Source organism: Hippocampus bargibanti, linkage group LG14 (assembly GCF_051943395.1).
Source record: "Hippocampus bargibanti isolate YZ-2025 linkage group LG14, ASM5194339v1, whole genome shotgun sequence".
Taxonomy (NCBI): Eukaryota; Metazoa; Chordata; class Actinopteri; order Syngnathiformes; family Syngnathidae; genus Hippocampus; species Hippocampus bargibanti.
The window spans coordinates 11,263,845-11,284,458 of record NC_142747.1 but is presented as its reverse complement, the minus strand read 5'-3'; the positions used below and the strand labels follow the sequence as shown (position 1 = coordinate 11,284,458).

Here is a 20,614-nt window from a genome sequence, read left to right as displayed (position 1 = left end):
AAGGAACAACAATGTGAATGATTAGAATTTGTTTTCACACTCCAGCCTACTTGGTTTTCATTTTATGGCTTATGAAGTTCCATCACGTGCTCATACATGTATGATGTATGAGAAAATGACCTTGTAGTAGCATCAAACCTGTTTAGAGCGACACAGTCACATAGATTGGTTTTCAACATTTTTGGCCACAACATTCATCAAGGAAGGGATTGTGTGGAGCGGTTGCGCTTTTCCGGCAGCACGAATATGCCAGCACTGTTTTTGATTTGGGAGGAATGTCGGCACCATTTGACGGTCATCACTGGACAGCTCTGGGGCGATTGTGCTCTTTTGCGCCTGTCATGGGCAGCATTTTCACAGCCCCGCTTTGTTCCACTGAACAAAGGTCTGTGCTGTTGGACAGTCTGCGGCTGGATGGATGCATGTCTTGAGGAGCCCGCGATGAGAAGAAAGGAGCGTCAGCGCAGAGCTGTCGTGGCTTGGAATTGAAGCGGATTTATGTGAGACAAGAGATGCGAGACGATCTCTTTCGTCAATGGATGCTACAGCTTCGTGTATGCTTTCAAAACTTAGCTTGTAGCAAGACGTCCCTGATCCACTGGTGAAAAGGACACTTCGATCCTCTCCTATTTGATCTAGAACTGCTTCACGCAACAAAGAAGGTGCAGAAAGTGCTAAAGATTGAATGAGAGTCTGTGTCTTTAGTGTTGTGTCACTTATTTGTTATTTTGGTTTTGACTACAAGATAGTGCCGCGAGAGTGGTTGGCTTTACACCAGCTCCTGTATTTTGTTTTTGCTGTTGTGAAATGTAAATTTCTGCACTGTGAGACAAATAAAGGGTCATCTAATCTAATCTAACATTGAACTGTGGTGTGAAATTAATTGCTGCCAATATCAAAGTAAGGATCAAAAGAAATGTTTCTCAAACTTGTGGAACACGTATCTCAAAATACTGCATCGGGAATTAATCCCTTGCCCAAAATTATTGCATGCAACCTTCTGCAATACTTTTTTTTTACCAGATAGCTTGTCACTGTTTGGCACTAGCTTGCTTCATCCCTGAGCTCTGGTTCTTTCGGGCCATGGCTGTGTTTGTTTGTTTTGGTGGGTCCTGTGTTCACATAAAGTTTGCTGACTACCTGGCTTGTCAGGCAAAAGGCTTGATGCCATAATTCCCTCTTGTGCAAACTGTTGATGTGTACACAACAATGTGTGAATACAATTTGCATACTCATGTGACCTTGTGGCATTTGTTATTTTCTTAAAGTCCAATCATTCTCCATCTGCAATTTTGTGCATGCATGACTGAATCGAGACATCAGAAATGCAGAAAAGAGAAATGCAAGTTGCACGCTGCATATATGTAAATGTTGTGTTATGTTGAACATGTCACATTGTGCCAAACAAACATGTATTAAACGATGGGGGACGGTGGAAAGAGCGAGAGAAGGTGGGTGGGTGGACGAGAGGTGAATTGCCAGGCAGTGTGGGAGTTTCAACATGTCTCTCAATTTTTTTGTGTGTGTATGTGTGCGAGTGGGTGGGTGCGAGTAGTGATGAGAGCATGAGACCCAGCGAGCGCTTGCATGGAGGCAGTTGTCATGGCAACAGAGGAAGTCGTCTTTTCTGCAAGAGCTCTTTCGGCTGTCCCAGAATCCTACATCTCTGTCTCGCTCAACTGTTGGTGCCTGCTTGTATCCTTGTGAGTCTGTATCAATGGTTTGAATACCGTTTCTATTTAGGTTGGGTGACGAAAAACAAAACAAACAACTCAAGCAACTCACCTATTAATGTGTATTCTTTTTCAATCGTTTACATATCAGAACTATTGCTCCCTCTAATTTTACATGCATTTGAGGATTTGAAGAAAACAATACCCAAGCATGGCCTTGGAACATGGGGAGAAAAAAATCAGGAATGCCAATTCAGTATCACACTTGTTAGCATAACAAGTTGCATCAAAGACAATTCAAAGCATCTACAGTATCTCACTTTGCTGCTGTGAAATGTAAATTTCTCCACTGTGAGACTAGTAAAGGCAAATCCATCCATCCATCCATCCATATGTCAAAGTAGACCATATCAGTGAATTGAGATTTACTTCAAAACCGGGGCTCATTAATCCAATCGGATATTTCCAGTATTTCTGGAGGGTTTTTTGTTTATTCAAGACTGAGTCCCAGTAAAATAAATAAATAAATAAATAAATCCACAAGTAAATAAATAAATAAATAAAACCCTAAGACATGCCTTAAAAATGACAAAACACCAAAGTAAATCCCCAAAAGCTCATCAATTAAATTCCAAAATCAACATCCATGAGCTAAGATTAAGCAACAGAAGAACAGGGTTAAGATTATGGCTATATGATCAATTCATCACATGCAAGTTCAAGAAATGTGACCCACGTCATTGTAAACATCTTAAATCTTGTTCATTGTGTAACAGTCTGGCGCCAGGTTCACATTCCCAACCACTCAATATGCTCAAGAACATGCAAAAAACAAGCAAAAAAATTAAGAACGGAGATTGCACCAATAGGGCTTATGTTGAGAGTGCCCTTCCGGGTTAATAATGCATGTATCTCAGTAATCATAGCATGATTATGTTGTCCTTATGATAAGGTAAAAAAAATACCAAATGATGCCAATTCAACCATGTTGTACGCTGTTGTTAAGAAATGCATACTCTGAGATGGAAAGTGACTCACGTAAGCAGAGTAACCATCCAAACAAAATACTCTTATTTACATACCTAAATAAAGATTATGAGTTAATTACACCGTTTGTGTCATGTAATTTGCTCATATTTGCCAATGAAAGCATTGAAATGTGATTATGTTAATGTTATGATCCTCCACCTTTATTTACTTTACTCCTCACCTTTAAAAGATATTGTTTACACTCTCAAACTAACACCACCTTGTGCACACAAACACCCACACACATGATTTATAGCTTTAGTGGCAATGCTGGAGGAAAGGATAACCGCACCTGAGCCCAAATACCCGACGCATCGATCCTCATTTACCGCGATGTTACAAAATATATTGTTGTTTATGAATGGTGCCAGGAACGTGCTGCAAAATGGAAACACACCCAAAATGCTACATGATTACAACCTCCATGAAACGTATAAGGACACCTGTTATTTGATATATCATAATAATAATAATAATAAATTTCATTTTCAAGCGCCTTTCAATCATAGAGGCCAATGTTGTTTGGGTGCATAAATAAGGTCTCGGGGCCTCCACCGTTTCTTTATCTCTGATTGAACAGCAAGCAACATGAAGAGTTGCAGCAAACAGAAAGCTGCAATGGACACAAAGCCTCGCAGGCAAACGCAACAAGCAAGCACGATTGATCTAAAAGATAATTATATGGATTTTACGACATTAAAAAATATCTTACCGTTGGGGTTATGCAGGCGACGACTTGAGTGATTTCCGACTGAACCAAACTGGAAAGGATTTTGTTTATACAAGTGAATGTTCACCTGTCGGTGGTAGCCACGCCCCCTTCTGAAAGCTTCAGGTAAATCCAACAATTCTATTTTCTTTACAAATCGAATATTGAAGCCGAATTGAAAAGTAGATTATTTCGAACCAAAAAAGACCTTTATGTTTTTTTTTAAACTACTAGTTAAAATGATAAAAAAAAAATCAGCTGTAAAAATAAAGATGACATGTTATTTAACTTGTTCACTGCCATTCATTAATTTATTCGGGAATTGAAAATATGACATAGAGCGCCATTCCTGAATTAGTTGGGTTTTGTTTTTTTCTTGTTTGGGTGCCCATAAAGCGCTGGCCTTGGCCTCTGGCAATGTTTGTTTCTCTTTTCCACAAGGATTTCCGCATTTCACTTTTTTCATGTTAGCGCTTTGTTCCAGCTCCAGCTGTTGTTAAAGCGCTATATAAATCAATGTGTATGTATGGCATTGTATTTTGGACATTTGGATAAGAATAAAATAAGAATAAGAATAAGAATAAGAATAAGAATAAGAATAAGAATAAGAATAAGAATAAGAATAAGAATAAGAATAACAAAGCTTTCAATAATCCCACAATGGCGAAATATGCAATCTACAGCAGCATAATTTAAAGGGGGTGTGGGGGAGAGTCGTAAAAATGAAAAACAAGGTATTGCATGCACAAAAATGTTTCAGAAAAGTGTTTCAGAAGAGAACTGTACCACTGCACAAAAAGGACAAAAATTGCAATTTTTCACACTGTGGGACTATTAAAGGCTTTTTTCTTCTTATTTTTATAATTCATATTCCTTGTCGAAACCGTTGTGGTCCCCAAGTGTGTGGCTTGATTGGCACTCACATTTAAATGTCACTTTTTGGCACAACTCCTCTATCCATCCATCCATCCATTTTCCAGACCGCTTTATCCTCATTAGGGTCACAAGGGTTGCTGGAGCCTATCCCGGCCGTCTTCAGGCACTAGACAGGGGACACCATGAATTGGTTGCCAGCCAATTGCAGGGACGATTGCACCAATCCTAATAAATTATAGAATCAGGGATCAGGGTCATGTCTTCATGGACTCAAAATAATTAATTTCTGTAAAAGGCCATGCAGGTAGTCAGGTGGTGGATTGTGGAAAACTTTGAGGTTCCATAGTTGAAGGATCCATTTTTTTTTTTTTTTTTTAAGTGAGGCGATCGTGATTTAGGTGAAGGAGCAAAGAGAATATCATTACTGGAAGTGTGGGTCCCTCAAAATACTTGTATGCCATTGCACCCTTACGACTGTCTGCAGGAACTCTTGGGGGGTTTAGGGGATACTGCAATAGCTGATGCAACTGGACATGTGACCCCCCCCCCCCCCCCCCCCCCCCCCGAGAGCATCTGCCTCCCCATGCTAATCATATGCTTTGCAACATGAGCCCCCTCTCATCTCACTTTCATGTCTTTCTGTCCTCGTCACGTTGCCTTTGATACATGCAGTGCCAGAGGCTGGCAGATGCTCATGTGCACGCCACCTCCTTCTCTTCCCCTTTACAAATACCACACACACTCACACACACCTTTATAGTCATGAACTATCAAAGCACCCAGTGGCCTTGAACTGTGAAAAATTGTTGCATAGCCACCACTATGTGGCCTATGATTAAGAGCACGGACATGTTTATCAATTAGATATGAATGCCCAGGAACATAATCATTTCATGCTAATGCTCAGAACTGCCCCTGGCTTTTATTTCATTACGCAACATTGCCATTATTCCAAACGATATCAAAGACAACAGAAGGCGTTACTGTATTTTGTTTTATTGCCTTCTCTTCCGGCACTTTCATTCAGAGGACACACACTCAACAAAAGCATGAAATGTGTTGTTTATTTCTTTACCCAAACCCGTGTTGGATCCGAAATATTGTTTTATACTGCCACCAGATTCAAGTAGCCCTCTTTCTCCCAAGCAATTATTTCAACCATCACACGAGATGCTGCTAATTGCGGGTGGCCAGGTGTTCCTGTGGTTAGTGCATCACATTCATAGCACAGAGGTTCAATTGCAGCTGGATGGGGTCTGGCTCATGTTGGAGTCAATTTTCCAAGCAGAATTCATCAAATCATGCCTTTTCAGATATTATTTTGTGCGCTTGGGCAAAGTCATGCAAGAACAAACAAGGATATTCCAAAATGTCGCAGCAAAATGAAATCACTTTTTTTTTCAAATGGAGTCCTGCGTCCTTTGCTTGACCTATTTTGGGCCGGATTCCCATTGTATGATGTGTGACAGCCGCCTCCTGGTCGATGCGGTAGCGCGAACAAGAAAAATGCAAATGACTGGATCACAGGCTTTAGGTAAGTGTCTCATCTATATTCCACGGAACCAATAAAGGCTATAACTGTATCACATGACTGAAACGTGAATGAACAAAAAACACCATTCATTTTATTTACAGTGTTTAATGTCAATAAATGACATTGTTAGCTCATGGTGACTATGGAGAGAATGTCATTCCAGAAGTCAGGGAGAATACTATCACCTCAACCAAAGAGTAGGTAAATATATTTGGTGCTCAAATGTCAAGGTCAGTGTCTTTTCATGTTTGGGGTCCACAAACTAAAATGTTATTTCCTAGTTGGCATAGTTACGGTGTTCATAAACTCTCACCCAAAAGATATTACATTAATCACTTAAAGGTCAGGGAAACAACAGTTTTTACATTTTTTTTTTCATTGATGCAATGCTGTACTTCAAACATATGTCAGGTGAAGACTGACATCTAGTGGCAATTCTGGAGATTTCACTGTGCGTGGGATGGACTGGATTATGTATTAGGTCTACCCGTATGTGTTAAAATTATGTCTGAATTAACATTCACCCCCTTGAAAGTATCTGTCGTGATGTGTCGGATTTTTTGTTGATTATTTCTGCCAGAGATGGTCCCGCTCACAATTGGACTTTTTGTTTTCGTCCCAGCCTGTCGATGTGTCATTACAAAATTAGTTTATTTTGTAATGTCTGACATTACAATAATAAACAACAACAACAACAACATTGGGTTTGGCAGTGAAAAAAATTGATCCGAACAAAAAATAACAATAACTTTTAATTTAAAGTTTTCTAGTTGTCCCCTTGTCCAAGCGTCCTTGTAAGAGTGACTCACGAGAGTCAGATATGAAAATGTGTTGGAAATTGAGCCGAGAGCTCTTGTTGTGGCTTACTTTGAGCCAGCTTGGGCGCGTATGACTTTACTTTCTATAAACCAGCATTTGTTTGAATGTGTGAATGAGAGAGTATTTAACATTTTCTTATGAACGAGAAAAAAAATCCTGTACATATCGTGTTTGTTTAAACATGATTTACTTTCTTGTGGCGACGTGTAAGAAAGCCACATCTGGAAACAATAGAGCAGTAGATGCTTGTCACTTACCTCAGGCTTTTGAGGGAGCCCTTAAACAAACACTCATTCTGCCAAAGTAAATTACAGGAAGGTAATGCAAGCTACAAACCCAGATTTTCTGGAAAGCACACCTCCAGCACTCCCAGCAACACACACCTAAGGAGCTAATCTCGTGTATAGCTGGGTTACAGCTAAATTACATGCCAAACAAAACCTTCTGCATTCGAGCGATTTGAATGATAGGCTTGCCATTTAGAATTATATATATTTTCAGACACACACTCACCGACACACACACATTCCTGTTTCAATGTCTTTGTGAGGTCCAGATAACTCCAGATAAGGAGTGAGGACCACCGTTGCTGAAGAACTAGTGTTACATTTGAACACTAAATGTCACTCCATTTCCCACTTCAACTCCTTTAAAAACAAAGAAATAAAAGGTGGACTTAAAACTGAAATGACAGCAGGGTTGAGGTTTCTGAATGGGTACATTCAAAGTCCTCCCCCTGTAGTGAATTTGGTTAAAATATAATTTTACTTTTCGTGGTATGAACTTTTTCCTCTCACGCACCAACACACATAAAAACACACCGGGAGTAAAACATCCAAGTGATATGAAAATACACACCAAAAAATAATTTTGGGTGAATTTGTGAGGACCTCTCTGAAACTTTAACAGATGCATATATAGACTCTCTCGAGGCCTTCAGAATGAAAAACTTGTCAAAAATATCCTCACTACGTATGGTATAAAATGTCAGTGGTCCTCACAAGACTAGTCATACAAACATGCACACGCACGCGCTTATATAAAAATTCCTCGTCTCAGCCCCGATGGGTGGTGTCTGTCCCCCATTTTAACTCGGGTCCTCTCCCAGAGGCCAGGAAGCTTGAGGGTTCTGCGCAGTGTCCGTGCTGTTCCCAGCACTGCGCTTTTCCGGACCGAGATATCCAACGCTGTTCCCGGGATCTGTTGCGACCACTCGTCGAGTTTGGGGTTCACTGCCCCGAGAGCTCCGACCACCACAGGCACGACTGTCACCTTTACCTTCCAGGCTCTCTCCAGCTCCTCTCTGAGCCCTTGGTATTTCCCGATTTTCTTATGTTCCTTCTTTCTGATGTTTCCATCTCGGGACCGCTACATCCACGACAACGGCTTTCCTTTGCCCTTTATCTATGACCACGATATCTGGTTAGTTGGCCATTACCATCTTGTCAGTCTGTATCTGGAAGTCCCACAGGATCTTTGCTCGGTCATTCTCTACTACCTTGGGAGGTGTTTCCCATTTTGACCTTGGGGTTTCCAGTCCATATTCCGCAAATATGTTTCGGTAGACTATGCCAGCCACCTGGTTATGGCGCTCCATGTAGGCTTTCCCTGCCAGCATCTTACACCCTGCAGTTTGCATGGTGAGGAGTTTTCGGGTCTTAACATCCGTGGACTGAATCTCTTCCTTTGGCCACCTTATAATTCCTGCAGGGTATCTGATCACTGGCAGGGCATAGCTGTTTATTGCCCGGGTCTTGTTCTTGCCATTGAGCTAGCTTCTGAGGACTTGCCTCACCCACTGGAGATATATATATATATATATATATATATATATATATATATATATATATATATATATATATATATATATATATATATATATATATATATATATATATATATATATATATATATATATATACACGGCGAAATGAGCACATTTTAGATGTACTATATATATTATTATATATTATTTTTAATATTTTTATATACATTTTTGTGTGAAAATATCCTTCTGAACTCATATAAACGGTGAAATCATAAATTTGATTTTCTTGGTTCCTCACCGAACAGGAGGTGGCAGCATTGTTAAACTCCGGTGTATGTATAGTATTAATGAAATAATGGAGTCCTGTAATTTACATGATGACATCATCAAATTATATCACTAACCCAAGAACTTTTTAATACTGTCAATTTGCTGCAATATACGTGCATTAAGAGACATTCACAGACCTGTAAACATAATCGTTTGGTAACCAAAGCTTTTTTTTATTTATTCGTCTTCTGATACAAAAGTGTCATTTAAATAACAAACAGGTTTTTAAAATTCTGTCTCTTTTTACAAGGATAAATTAACATTTTTCCTACAATGCGCCGATCATCTCTCCAGACTTGTTCGATCTTATCGGCTACGACCAACAACGGTCAACTAAAAGCAAACATTGACTCATATCCGGGCATCTCAACGTTTACACATCTTATTGCCAGGGATTTTTTTTTGTGCGGCCCGTGTCAAAGTAACTTCACTACTCTGTTATTGTTTGAAACATCATTGGAGGCACAATGCCGTCATACGGGAGGTGGTCTCCAAACGTTATGAGAAAAGGGAAACTGCATTAGCTCAGGCGGATGGTGGTCAGAGCTTTGCTTAATTCACTTTAGCTCAAGGCAATGTTTGTTTGACTTTGGAAATCTAATCAGGGTGCCAAGGTATGCTGCGTTGAGGATCGCCAGTGGCTGCTCCAGCCTTCTCAGGTTCACCACAATATTTAGAAATATCTACAAGGTCTCATTTCCCTTGGTAGGGCAAGACACAACATAAGTCTGTCAACCGATATCCTCACCCACTTCTGCATCACAGGCCCATGTGCGCTTGAAATTCCCCACGTTTTGTACGAGGGCTAAATATGACACGCATAACAAATATACATTCCAAGACTCGCTGAAACGCAAGCGCTTTGTCAGATTGTCGTGCAAACACACAAAAGCGTGTGTACATCAATGAATGCTGCATGGCGATTGAGATATTGGTGAATGAAATGATTTTCCAAATCTCAAATGCATTGAACCTTTTTTTTTTTTTCGAGGAGTGGCTTGATTGTCCAAGATGGCCACGCTGCAGTCCTGACACGTCACTGGAACAATTTGCTTCTCTAAAGTCTTTATGGATCTCTCTGGGCAATTCAGTTCACTGCAAAATGTTCAGCTGTAACTGATATTTGATGAGACAGTATTTTATGGCAGTCGGTTCTTCAATGCATGGCTGCATACGTTTGCAGCAGCTACATAGTATTTAATTTTGTGGTTTTTTTTTGGCAAGCGGATTTCTGATAAGGTTTTTTTGGTAATTTTGGCTCATGTTTGGAAAAGGCACAGCGTTAATTTCCTGGATTGCTCATTCCTTGGATTTGTCAGGTAATTGATGCTTATTGCAGCAGGATATCTGCACTTGTGAGTTTTCAGTCTGCTGTTTAAATTAATGCACTTGTGGCAGGCACAGACACTTTTATTAATTGGTGTGCATTAATGCAGATTGAAGCTGGTGTCAATAAAATAACTAATGAATGCTAACTTCCTGACTGAAATGTAAACATAAGGTCATTTTGAAATGTGTGACTCACTCTTGGTCTGGTATGTCTTTTCCATTTTCCATTCCGTTAAATCGAGAAAGGCACAAGGCTCTTTGGAAAAACCTCAGCCGGTGTCGGAATACCATCTGTACGCAGGCCCATTGACAGTCTTCACAGGCCTTTTAGGTAGCGGGGTTATTGTACGGGGCAGTTCCGTCTGTGGCACTGAGCAGAAAATTAGGCAGAGGTAGACGTGGCGCCACACAAGCTTATTTTGTGTTAAATTTTCATCTTAATGTTTCGATGCAGCCTGCTAATGTCTTTCTTCCTCGTCCCTTTTCCAACTCCAGGAGATGGAACATGTCTTCATAGAGTTCATGGGGCTACATATGCTACTCGTTTTTGAACCCGTCCACCCCTTTTGCCCAACTCCCAACAAGTCAAAGAAATATCAACCACCGTGGGAGACACAGAGCTAAACATGCTCGTGGACCAGTAGACATTTTACAGCGTCTTTCACATCCAGTGGTTTTGTATGACATCCTGTTTTTGTCAGCGTGAGCGGCAGTGAGATCAAGAAGAAAGTCCAGTCATATGCGTTCTTTCTCCTCACACCACGGTCTCGTTGCCTGTCCCCGGTTTAATCCAACCATGGCCCGGTCCTCGCTTGCCGCCCCGACCCACCCGACTGTCCTTGAGTAAGCGGGCGGAGCAACGTTGCCACGTGTGGAGGGTCTTGGCAGACCAGATCCACATACCCGAGGTGATGCCCACTAGCAGGGACATGAAGATTCGAAGCATCTCTGATGCAACGTACGAGTCTTGCGTGGTGGCTTTGAAGTCCCCCCAGTGGGAAAGTTGATAGAGGTAACAGCCAATCACAGTGGATGCCGGAACGGTGTAGAGAACAGAAAACACTCCGATCTTCACCATTAAACGCTCGAGCTTGTCAGTCTTGGCGCCATCCTTTTGCAAATTGGAGCGGATCTTGAAAAGCGCCACTAGACCAGCGCAGATGAATAATGTACCTGCAGATGAACGGAGAACACATTTAATTGAATCGTTTTGTGGACACAATTTTGGATACTCTACAAATTTACTTTTGAACAAACATCAAACAGCATCTGCTTCATGCAATTTTTATTTGGTAAAACTGTAGTTAAAATTGAAAAGTGTTTGATCGACAATACTCGAATGCAGTGATGGGCCGTCATGGCCTGCAATGCCTTCTGCTGCTTCTAGATGTGTGTTTTTGTATTTAAACATTTAACCAATCACATTTCAGCCATCATTTGTTACCAGGGTCTTCACAATCACTTCTGCAGGCTCCGGCGCATGAAAATCAATGGCGATTAAGCTATTGCTTTCACCAATCAGAGTTTGAGTTGGTAACCCAAAGCCTGCTCGAAGGTGATGGCAACGTCAGAGTTTTCACAAATTATAATTGGTTAGTCACATGATTAGTTAGTCACTAGCCAATAATATTATCACTAACTGCTAGTGAAAAGTGCATACTGGCCAGAGCTAGCACACTGTGTCTGTAGCGAGCTGCATAAGAAAATACATTTTTGTGTTGATTTAATCGCCGTTTTGTCAACCCACAATGGCTGAAGAAGGAGAAAAAAGTATTTGGTTGCAGATATACCGCTAAAGCCATTTTCAAAACGGACTTTTCAAGAATAGATGGACATCATTAAGAAAGGTTAAACAGCTCAAAAGCTAAAAAAATAGCAAATACTATTGCAATTTTATGATCATGAATCCACACGTTCATCGTCAAAATCCAAATAGTTTAATGACAGTATTAAGTTTATTCAAGTCACAAGTTATTTCTCGGCCAACGATATCCTCCAGTGGACGTGTAGTAAATCACACCACACTCACAGCTGTGGAGTGATTCAGACGTAGCACCACCGAAGACCTGGGAGTGACATGCATGGCCCGCCACTGCTGGAATGTCAAAACGCTCATCGTAAAAAGGGAATTAGCTTTTTTTTTAATTGTGGATATTCCACAAACTTGAATTCATCTGAATGATATGCTTCAGTCGGTGTTTGTTTTGGTTAGCAACCGTGTTCAAATGGACTCGGTTGTTCACTCCCCACCTCCCACAACTAATGTGTCAATGACAGCAGAACAGCATGTGGTTTTTCGAAAGGCAGTCGGCTGTCTTGGAATGAGACGCCCGCAAGCAAATCATAACAATCAACTGCAGCAGGTCATGAAATTCTTGATTGCAGGCAAAGTTTGACTAACCTATAAGAAGATAGGTCGCTAGCGGCGCCACAACAAAGCCTGTGAGCGCCTCCTGCTGCAGGTTGCCAACGTAGCAAAGGCCGGTCAAATCGTCAGCATCCACCAATCTCATTATAAGAATGACAATGGTTTTAACAGCTGGGATGGCCCAAGCCGCTATATGGAAGTAGGAGCTGTGCATTTCAATCGCTTCGTGGCCCCACTTTAATCCCGCAGCCAAGAACCATGTCAGGGTCAGGATCACCCACCTGAATTAACAAAATGAGAAAACGAAACAATGCACGATTCAATCTTCTTATAGTGTCAACACAGCGACGGCCATTATGTGTTGCTTTTCATGGTGGCAGATAGTAAAGGGTTACACAACAGATAGCGGTGTCATATTTAAGGCCAGAAGAAATCCTTTGGGTTTGCTTTTCCTGGAAAGGGGGAAATCAAGGGCAAAATCAATCCAATTTTTTTCAAGAGCCGCACAACATGATTGTGAAAAGTGGCCCCTGTCCAGGGGTAGATTTTTACATGAGCGGATTCATCCATCAAATGGAGGACGTATGGTGACAGGATGGCGAGATTTTAAATAGAACAGGATGCTCGGCTTGTGTTCCAATTGTTGCTCAACAAGAAATGGTAGGCACACATCCACTAACCAGAGAGAAGAGGCCATGCCAAAGAAGTAAAGCAGGAGAAAGACGATGGCGCAGCCTGTGCTCTTCAGTCCTTCCTGCACGAGAATAGGAACTTGGGTGGCGTCCAGGTCACACGACACACGTTCCCGACCCAGAGTCAATCGGACCTGAAAAGGAGATAGAAAATGATTTGCACAAAAAAAAATATTCTAAACGTTTTGACAAAACGGTAAAAATAACATTCTCATAGAATCATGTAAACCACATTGTCAAAGTCAAGACCCGCGGGCCAAATGTGGCCCACCACATAATTTTACTCGGCCCGTGAAAGTAAACAGAATTAATTCTATGATGGTTGCTGAAGTCCGAACCAAAATTTCAAACCGACGTATGTAAACCACAAAAAGAGTCATTATATGTTACTTCAAATTTGAAAAGTAGTTATTCATTAACTCATTCACTGCCAAATGATGTGCAAAAATGTGTCCATTCCAGTGCCAGGGTTTTTGTCATTTTCACTCAAATTCCAGGACCCACAGATTATTGAGTTTTAGGACTACATAAACATTCAATGCAGCGCAAGAATCCTCAGACTCTCTGCTTTCATCAGAAAAAAAAGATTAAATTTATAAGTTATATGGGTCTTGAGTTATCAGAGATTGAAATGGGGGCTGCTCTACAAAAGGCAAATGATGCCCCCTCGTGTCAAGGAAAAACATTGCCAGAGTTCTGGCCTGCGGTTTATCAGCACCCCCCGCAACAAAAAACAAAACCTGAACAAACACTGGAATGGCAATCCACACCATATTTTTAATTCCCGAATAAATTTGGGAATGGCAGTGAATAAGTTAATTGTGCACTCTATATAGAATATGTGGAGGGGATTAAACATTCCAATGGCTTTCCCAAAATCAAAATGGAAACCATAACTACAATGTGGTGCGCGGCAAAAAATAATTTGACACCGATGATGTAAACAGACAAAAAATGCAACCTAGCGATTTTGCCTTTTATTACGAGAGACTGGGTATGGGTCTGGGATGCTACTGTGTTCCGAAAAAAAAACCTAAAAAAAATACGTGTTTATCAGTGTTTAAAGTAGATACAGTAGAAATGATTTAAATAATTTATCTGACTGACACAAAATGGGGTCAAATGTTTAATCTTAACAACCGAATAGTCACACAGATAACAACGTTAGGTATGGCTGTGTGAGTTGTTATAAATAATCCGCCTTCCCAAATGGACCAAATGTACTCCGTAAGCGCTGATCTCAGCCAAGACTGAACAATAATACGAGATAAGGTGCATTCCTTCCTTCAAACTAAGTGGCTACTGAGATGCACCCATGGTGAGTTAAATGGCGTCCGAGAACATATGTGGAAATGCTTTGTGTTCGGGATGAGGCGTTTTGGGAGAAGTCTTTGAATTGAACAACGAAATTGCCATAGCGCTGAACTGCTTCTGCACTGAAGTCAAAAAGAGGAAGTGAACCAATACACAGCAAATGGACTTACCAAGTAGGCAACACTGTACAAATTGCAGCACATGGACAGGAAGATGATGGGCCTCTCCGGGTAGGAGAATCGTTGGGAATCCAACAGAAAAGTCAGAACCGTTAAAGTGGTGCAAAGGAAGCAGAGCACAGCCCAGACCGCCATCCAGGCGTCCGTGAACACTTTGGCCCCGCGTCTGTACAGCCCGCTGTCATAGCCGCACTGGAGTGCGCAGCTATCTGTCTTCTTCAGCCACGTGTACTGGTCGGGTGCAGATCCCAAGGCCTGACACTCCTCCTGGTGTGGAGGATGGCGGTAATAAGGAGGATCCTCATCCCCTGGACCCTCCATGCACATGTGGTTGTGGTCATTTTGAGGTGGGAAAAGGCTGCAGTTGAGCACCTGTATTGGGAACAAAATGGAAAAAAAATATTTATGATACGGGTAAGTGAGGGTCCTAATTACCCTTTCTCCAGGAGCACAGGCACTCCGATTTAAGTAGTCGGAAGTAAATGTGAAGGCTATTGACTCACCTCTGGCCAAATGAAACCAAACTCATGAAGCACTGGCAGGCATTTTCTCTTGACAGACAAACACATGCTGCCACATGGTCCAATAGGAATTGGCACTTTATCCGTGCACATTGGCACATAGACGGAGCACAGGAAGAACTAGAGAAAAAGACAAATTGGTGGTTAGAGTTACAGATTGGATATCAAAGATCTTCCTACAACTAATTTAAGGAATGCGGCAAATAATTTTCAAATTGCACCTAAGTGAATCTTGTGATATTGTGGAATTTTCTTCCAATAACATAAATTCAAAGTTTGACAAAGAAAGTAAATCTGCTATGATCATAAATGGCGGTATTCACACTCATATGGGTTTTTTTTTATATTCGCTCGGAACCCCCGTTGCATCATCCAAAACCATTGCAACATGTCTCCTCATGGCAGGTCAACATTTCCACTGAGAACGGCACCCCAAAAAGTACAGTGAGACCTCAACTTACAAACACCTCAACTTACAAACTTTTCGTCTTACAAACATCAAATTTATGAAAATTAAACCTTATAATAAGCACTATTTTCATAATACACACCCACCACGGCTGGCGGAGTGATCTTCGGCGGAAGCACACGACCGAACTGCACCAGAGGTTAAGTTACCAACAGTCCTTATGGAAGGTGACTCTCCTTCCATAAGCCATCAACGACCATCAAAAAGGTAAATAAAACTTTATTTTACAGCACAGTTTATTTATTTAATTACAGTCCTCATGTAATGAGCCTCTTTCCAAACAGCAATTCCCTTTGACCTTCGACCTCCAACGCCATTCCATCAAGCCATAAATGACCATCACAACTGTAAATAAAGTGACTTTATGAGGAATGCAGTGTATTTCTTTCATTACAATACAATAGCACATTTATTATACATAGAATAAGGTATGTTGTGTGTAGTTTTAAGGCTTATTTAGTTGAAAATAATATTTTATGGAAATCCGGGAACGGATTATTCCCATTTTAATGGTTTCCTATGGGAATTTTTTTTTAGATACACACTTTTCGCCTTACACACTCTGTCTGGGAACCAATTAAGTTCGTAAGTTGAGGTCTCACTGTGCATACAACTTGAGTCAAGAAACCAGAACCAAACTCAATCAACTTCAAGGTTAGACACACAACTCTGCATCTTCAAAAATTAAAAAATATGAGGAGTAAACACAAGGGGATGAGCCTCATAATACTCCACAATCCCACTTAATCCAAGGATCAATTTCCCATGCCATGGCAAATATTTTGAAATAGATCTATCAGTCTCGGTTCCAAAAACGTTTTCAGGAATGGAGTTGCGATTTAGGTCGTCAATATGTAACACCTAGGCGGGTATCCAAAAGCTTTCAGTTTTTATTTTGAAGGGTTTTGATTTTCTTGTCAGGGACTGAAAGGTCATTTTCATCAAGTATACATTCATTCATACATGCTAAAAGGTTTGAAAGACTGCCACATTTAAATTTACTGAGCACCTGAACAACACCTTGACTCCCACATGGCAATAAAGTATTACAATTGTTTACGCTTTAACAATTGATGCCATGTTTGACATACTGTAGTTTAAGTGTAGTGATGACAGAGAAATGTCAAGGGTGTTTTACAGTAGTCTCCCGCCTCTGAAAGCAAACATACAGCCCAGTGTACTAATTTCCACGAGGTACCAAGGATTGTTAAAATAAATGACTCACAATTGATATTAATCATATCAAATCACATCTCTGACCACTCTAAATTATTTTTGAGACTATCTGAGATCCACAAAATGAAGCTATCTAATGATACTAAAGACACATGATACAGTACTGATGAGCTCAAATATAATGGATAGGTTGAATGAATGTTTTTTATGCAGTATATACTGAACCTGAGTCCTTATTAAACCACATTTGCTCATTAAATAAAGTACCTCGCTGTGTATAAAATAAAGTCTGTCGCCAATTCCTCCATGCCTGATAGAAAAATCTTGCTGACACACACTGTAGTTCATGTAATTTATCTTTTCCTGACCGAAGTATAACTCCTGGAAATTCCTCACAAAACGACTGTAGTTTTCTTTCAATTTCACACTTGTTGATTTTTCTCCGGCAGATGCCATTGCACGACAATGATAAAAATGATGCTAACTCTTGACTCTCGATTCCAGGAATGACCCGTAGCATGCGCACACTCAATTCATCTCAAGCAGGGGTGTCAAAGTAATTTCTTACCGAGGGCCGGATTGTAGTTACAGTTTCCTCTGAAGGGCCGTTATGAATTTGGGGAAGCCATTAGAATGTTTCATCCCCTCTACATATTACATATGGAACGCACAACACATTAATAAATAACTCGTTTTCAAATCTGAAGTCAAGAGTAAGGACTGTTGTTGTTGACAAGCGAAAATTTGAAATTTTGGTATGAACTTTAGCAAGCATCATGGAATTTCACAAGTTTGATTTGCTTCCGCGGGCCGAATAAAATAATGTGGCGAGCCAGATTCGGACCCGGGACTTGACTTTGACACCTTCAGATTCTAAAGGAAGCTAACAGCTGGTACTGTGCCGATCGCCTGATCTAAATTTAAAAAATGTCATTTTCATGAATAACCCGGAATAGGATAATGAAGACTGTACTCAGTATGGCAAAACTGGAGTAGTTGGCAGGTATGCTGACCGTTGGTAAACCGAGTGAAGGCAATTCAGTGCCTAAAGCTGCCCTGGTTATCTGCCAGGAAACCTCCCATTAGATCAAATGTTCTGGGATATGGTTTCCCTTTCACCTTTCCTCCCCCTACTCCGTGTAGGAGGGGGTGTCAGCTAATCTTACAGGGCAATTTTGGTGCCGGAGCAGGGCAGCACTGTAGAGTCTGCAGTTATGTCTGTCTGTCTCACACATTGAGCACAAATGTGTTTTGAAGCACTTTGCTTACTATGGCACATTGAAAGCAGTTTTGCCTTTCATCCAAACACCTGCCCATACCAAGTTTTTCAAGTTCTTTAAAAAAACATGCCTGCAACAATTCATGACCAAAGATTGAATAAAATTAACAAAATGCCTACAAATGCTAACATTATTTCCATTACTGTATGCCATAGTCGTGTGATTACCATTGCTAATATGGAATAAAAGATACATCTCCAGATTGATGTATTTTGCACATATACTACTGTATATATTAGCTGGAAATCTGTGCAGATTTTGTTGAACACAAATGCTATAATACAGTAGGATGAATGACTATTGGTGCAAAAGCATGAATTGTCCTGCTTGTCACAGTGATAGATGAATAACGAAACATGACGTAAATATGATTAGCTTTTTTGGTTAATTAAGTAAACTCTTCTTGACTTGATTAGGAAACACCGATTCGGTGAGGCAAGATGTGAGAATGGCTGGCAGAAGAGGATACATTTGCATCACATCGCACATTAGACCGACCTGAACTTTACAGTTCACACTGTGTGCTTCTTCATCATGGTACCATCATTGTGAATACTTCTTCTGGTGGCAGCTTTAGTTTGTCATATGCTTCCTTTCCTCCATCCATCCATCCCACCCAAAACCCAATACAAACTTCCATCCACTCATCCATTCAGCGGAAAGGTCGGTGCTGTTGGACAGTCTACGGCTGGATGGATGCATGGCTTGAGGAGCCCGCGATGAGAAGTAAGGAGTGTCAGTGGAGAGCGCCAATGTGTACTTGGAACTGTCGCACCTTGGAATTGAAGCGGATTTACGTGGGACAGGAGATGTGGCATGTCTTTTCCTCATAGGATGCTACAGCTTTGTGTTTGCTTTCAACATTTAGCTTGTACCAGACATGCACTATTTCACTATGAAGTCTCTGATCCACTGGTGAAAAGGACGCTTTGATCATCTCTCATTTCATCTAGAACTGCTTCATACAACAAAGAGGGCGCAGAAAGTGCTTAAAAATTGAATGACTGTGTCTTTTGAGTTGCGTCACATTGTGTGATTTAGATTTTGTTGTTTTTTCTTCAGGATGGCACTGCGAGAGTGGCTGCCTTTAGAGCAGCTTCTGTATTTTGTTTTTCTACTTCTTCCCTTAATCACTTTGCTGCTGTGAACTGTAAATGTATCAACTGCAAGACCAATAAATTCTAATTAAATCCCATTTTAGACGTGGGTCCCATACTGTGCCATACCTTGAGCTGGCTGGAACATCCGTACTGTATGAGCGGCGTAAACGTGGTCAGTTGCAGTTCGGCGTCAGACTGGAGCACGTTGCCAACCAGGTTGGGCATTTTTGTGACGTTGTATCCTAAACCCTGGCACATGCTGATGCGGATGGGGTCACAGGTCATCTCTTCCACTTCATCGCCGAAGCCGCGCACCATGCACGGCGGAGCGAGCAGTCCGAACAGGAGGAGCAAGACTGCCCAAATGAGCGACACCATAACCCTGTGCATGCTCACTCCAAAGCGGAGTGCTCGTCTTTTGCAATCTTATTCCTTTAAAAAAATGGTCTTGCAAACAGTCCGAACTCTCCAACGTGCTTAGTCCCCGGTGCTCGGTCACTTTATCCGATCTGCAGCGTTTAATGGATGCTGCATACGTCCAGAGAGAATATAAACACCCGTTCACCTAAAAGCTGCACATGCACTTGCAAGTCAAAAGAAGTCATCTCTTCTTTGTAGATTCCTCGAGAAAAGAAGCAGAACTGGCAAGCAGCTCTTACGCCTCCAAGCTCAAGGAGACCGGCTTCTAACTTTATTGTGTCTGTTTGTGGAGAGACGATTCAGTCAGTCTACTTCGCAGCCAGCCAATCCGTGCGCCCTATTTCGCTTTCTCTGACCAGCCCTCAGCGAAAGGGCGGATACATTAGAAAAAAACAATAAAATAGGACACTCCTTTTCTCACTCCCTCGCCTCCTTGTTTCCTATGGTCGAATTTCCCTCTGAAATTCCAACATATGATGTACTGATTTTGTCATAAGGAGGTGAGAAACTAATTTTCAGTGGTTAAGCATGAGTAAGAACTTGATTTCACATTTAAATGAGTATTTTAAAATTGAAACTGTAGACGTATTCCCATTCTTAAAACCCATCACTTGTAAATGGCCCTGGCATTGTAACTGAAAGTAGGTGCTTCACTGATGCTGAAACACTACAGATCCGTTTTGCATTGCAATGAAGGCACATACGGGACATGTATTGTATGCTTGTGGCACCCAATGGAGAAGGTTTCACCATTCTACCATTCTAGAAAAAAAGCAGGGAAGAGTGTGGGGACTTTGGGGAATAAATGAAAAAAAAAAAAATGTTCATTCAATTATGGTTCTGTTTGATTTGCACACTTCAGACCCGGCGGATGCATGTTCCACCTGTCAATGCATTTACGAGGTTGAGATCTGCAAATACGATTGTGTCTGCTTGACTTTGCACATAGTGTATCATGGGTCCATCTTTCAGTAATGCACACTGAAGTTGCATTTTGTGAAATCATACCAATTGTGAGCTGTGTGACA

At 41.1% G+C, this 20,614-nt stretch overlaps 1 protein-coding gene across 1 annotated transcript; it reads right to left on the bottom strand.

Moving 5' to 3' along the window:
• Nucleotides 1-8,893: 8,893 nt before the first annotated feature.
• Nucleotides 8,894-19,877, bottom strand: fzd4 (frizzled class receptor 4). Its single transcript, XM_089014115.1, has 6 exons — nt 19,293-19,877; nt 15,124-15,261; nt 14,612-14,992; nt 13,116-13,261; nt 12,469-12,716; nt 8,894-11,240 (listed from the first exon to the last, which is right to left on the bottom strand). The coding sequence occupies exons 1-6, from the start codon at nt 19,554-19,556 to the stop codon at nt 10,822-10,824; spliced, it is 1,596 nt and encodes a 531-aa protein (XP_088870241.1). The 5' UTR covers nt 19,557-19,877; the 3' UTR covers nt 8,894-10,821.
• Between the last annotated feature and the right edge of the window lie 737 nt (nt 19,878-20,614).